The sequence below is a fragment of the Rhagoletis pomonella genome, unplaced genomic scaffold (assembly GCF_013731165.1).
Source record: "Rhagoletis pomonella isolate Grant_MI unplaced genomic scaffold, Rhpom_1.0 Rhpom_scaffold_25256, whole genome shotgun sequence".
Taxonomy (NCBI): Eukaryota; Metazoa; Arthropoda; class Insecta; order Diptera; family Tephritidae; genus Rhagoletis; species Rhagoletis pomonella.
The window spans coordinates 392-1,618 of NW_023483729.1; the positions used below are offsets into that span (position 1 = coordinate 392).

The following is a 1,227-nucleotide window of genomic DNA, read 5'->3' on the forward strand; positions in this document are numbered from 1 at the left end:
CATGAACGAAAGACACAAGATCACGCGGGAAGGAAAGAAAGAAAAAAGCTATTATCTAGCTGCCGAAATCTCTCACGCCATCTTTGTTGTAAGAAGTAAACAACGAAGAGAACGGAGGAAAAGTGTTTCGGCTTTATTTTTGTGTAGCAAAACAGCAATCAAAAGATGTAAGAAATGTCAAGGAAAACACTAACAACTGGTGTGAACAGCTTTCAGCCCAGAATCCCAAAACTCGTTTTCAAAGTGTTTTCGTTGTCGGTCGGAACATGGTATAACGTGCAAAACAAGGCGAATTCGCCTTGCCACCTTGTATAAATTCGCCTTGCCTTGGAACTTGTTCGCTGTCAAAATCAGCTGCCAATTTTGACAGCAACAAAAAAAACATTGCAAAAGATCCACGTTATGTTAGTTTTTCAATCTTTTTGACCAATGATTTTTTTTATCTTTGCCTAATAATTTTACAAATACGCTTTGAATGTGAAGCGGCAGCCACTAAAAAAATATTGCCAGAAATTACGGGTCACAAACTGATAACATTGATAAATAATCACGGATCCTTTGAGGCTTCCTAACGCTGGCAAAAGTGCAGCAGATAGTTAATGTGGGGAAGCGATCTGTCCAATGTTTTTGATTAGAGCAATAAGCCAAGCTTTGACCTTTGCAACTACGTAAATTTGATTAACAGGATAGTACAGAAAACAAAAATATTCTGCGAATAAATACGTAGATTAACGTAGAAAAGCCAACAGGTTCAACTGGTGTCCTCTGGAAGCTTTGACAAGATTACATGTCGGCGCACAAGTTGGGAGTGTCTTCGAGAGAAAAGTGGTAAAGGGAGTCTGTCAACATGGCATTTCAATCGGTTGTGCGTTTCTATATGGAGATACCGACAGTGACGCGCATCTATACAACAGCATGTGTTCTGACAACGCTGGCGGTGGTGAGCTCGTATCAGCATTTTATATGACGGCAAATAACATTTTATTACTTCGCAGCATTTAGACCTAGTTTCACCGTTGCAGTTGTATTTCAATCCTACACTTATTCTTTGGAAACTACAAGTATGGCGGCTAGCAACCACATTCCTATTTTTCGGTTCAGTTGGCATTAGTTTCTTCTTCAATATGGTTTTTACTTACCGGTAATTTATAAATGTACTTGTTTTTTTAGCATATCGCACACCATCTTCAAAAGAGGCACAACTCAAAATAATACGTTTGTCAGAAA

The 1,227-nt window shown here is 38.8% G+C and overlaps 1 protein-coding gene across 1 annotated transcript; it reads left to right on the plus strand.

Moving 5' to 3' along the window:
* Positions 1–373: 373 nt before the first annotated feature.
* Positions 374–1,141, plus strand: LOC118732697 (derlin-3-like; the record flags this gene model as incomplete). The annotated part of the gene is given in 2 exon segments (XM_036461818.1): positions 374–940; positions 996–1,141. Coding segments are annotated over 2 exon segments (239 nt in total), but the record flags the coding sequence as incomplete, so codon positions are not given.
* Positions 1,142–1,227: the final 86 nt, after the last annotated feature.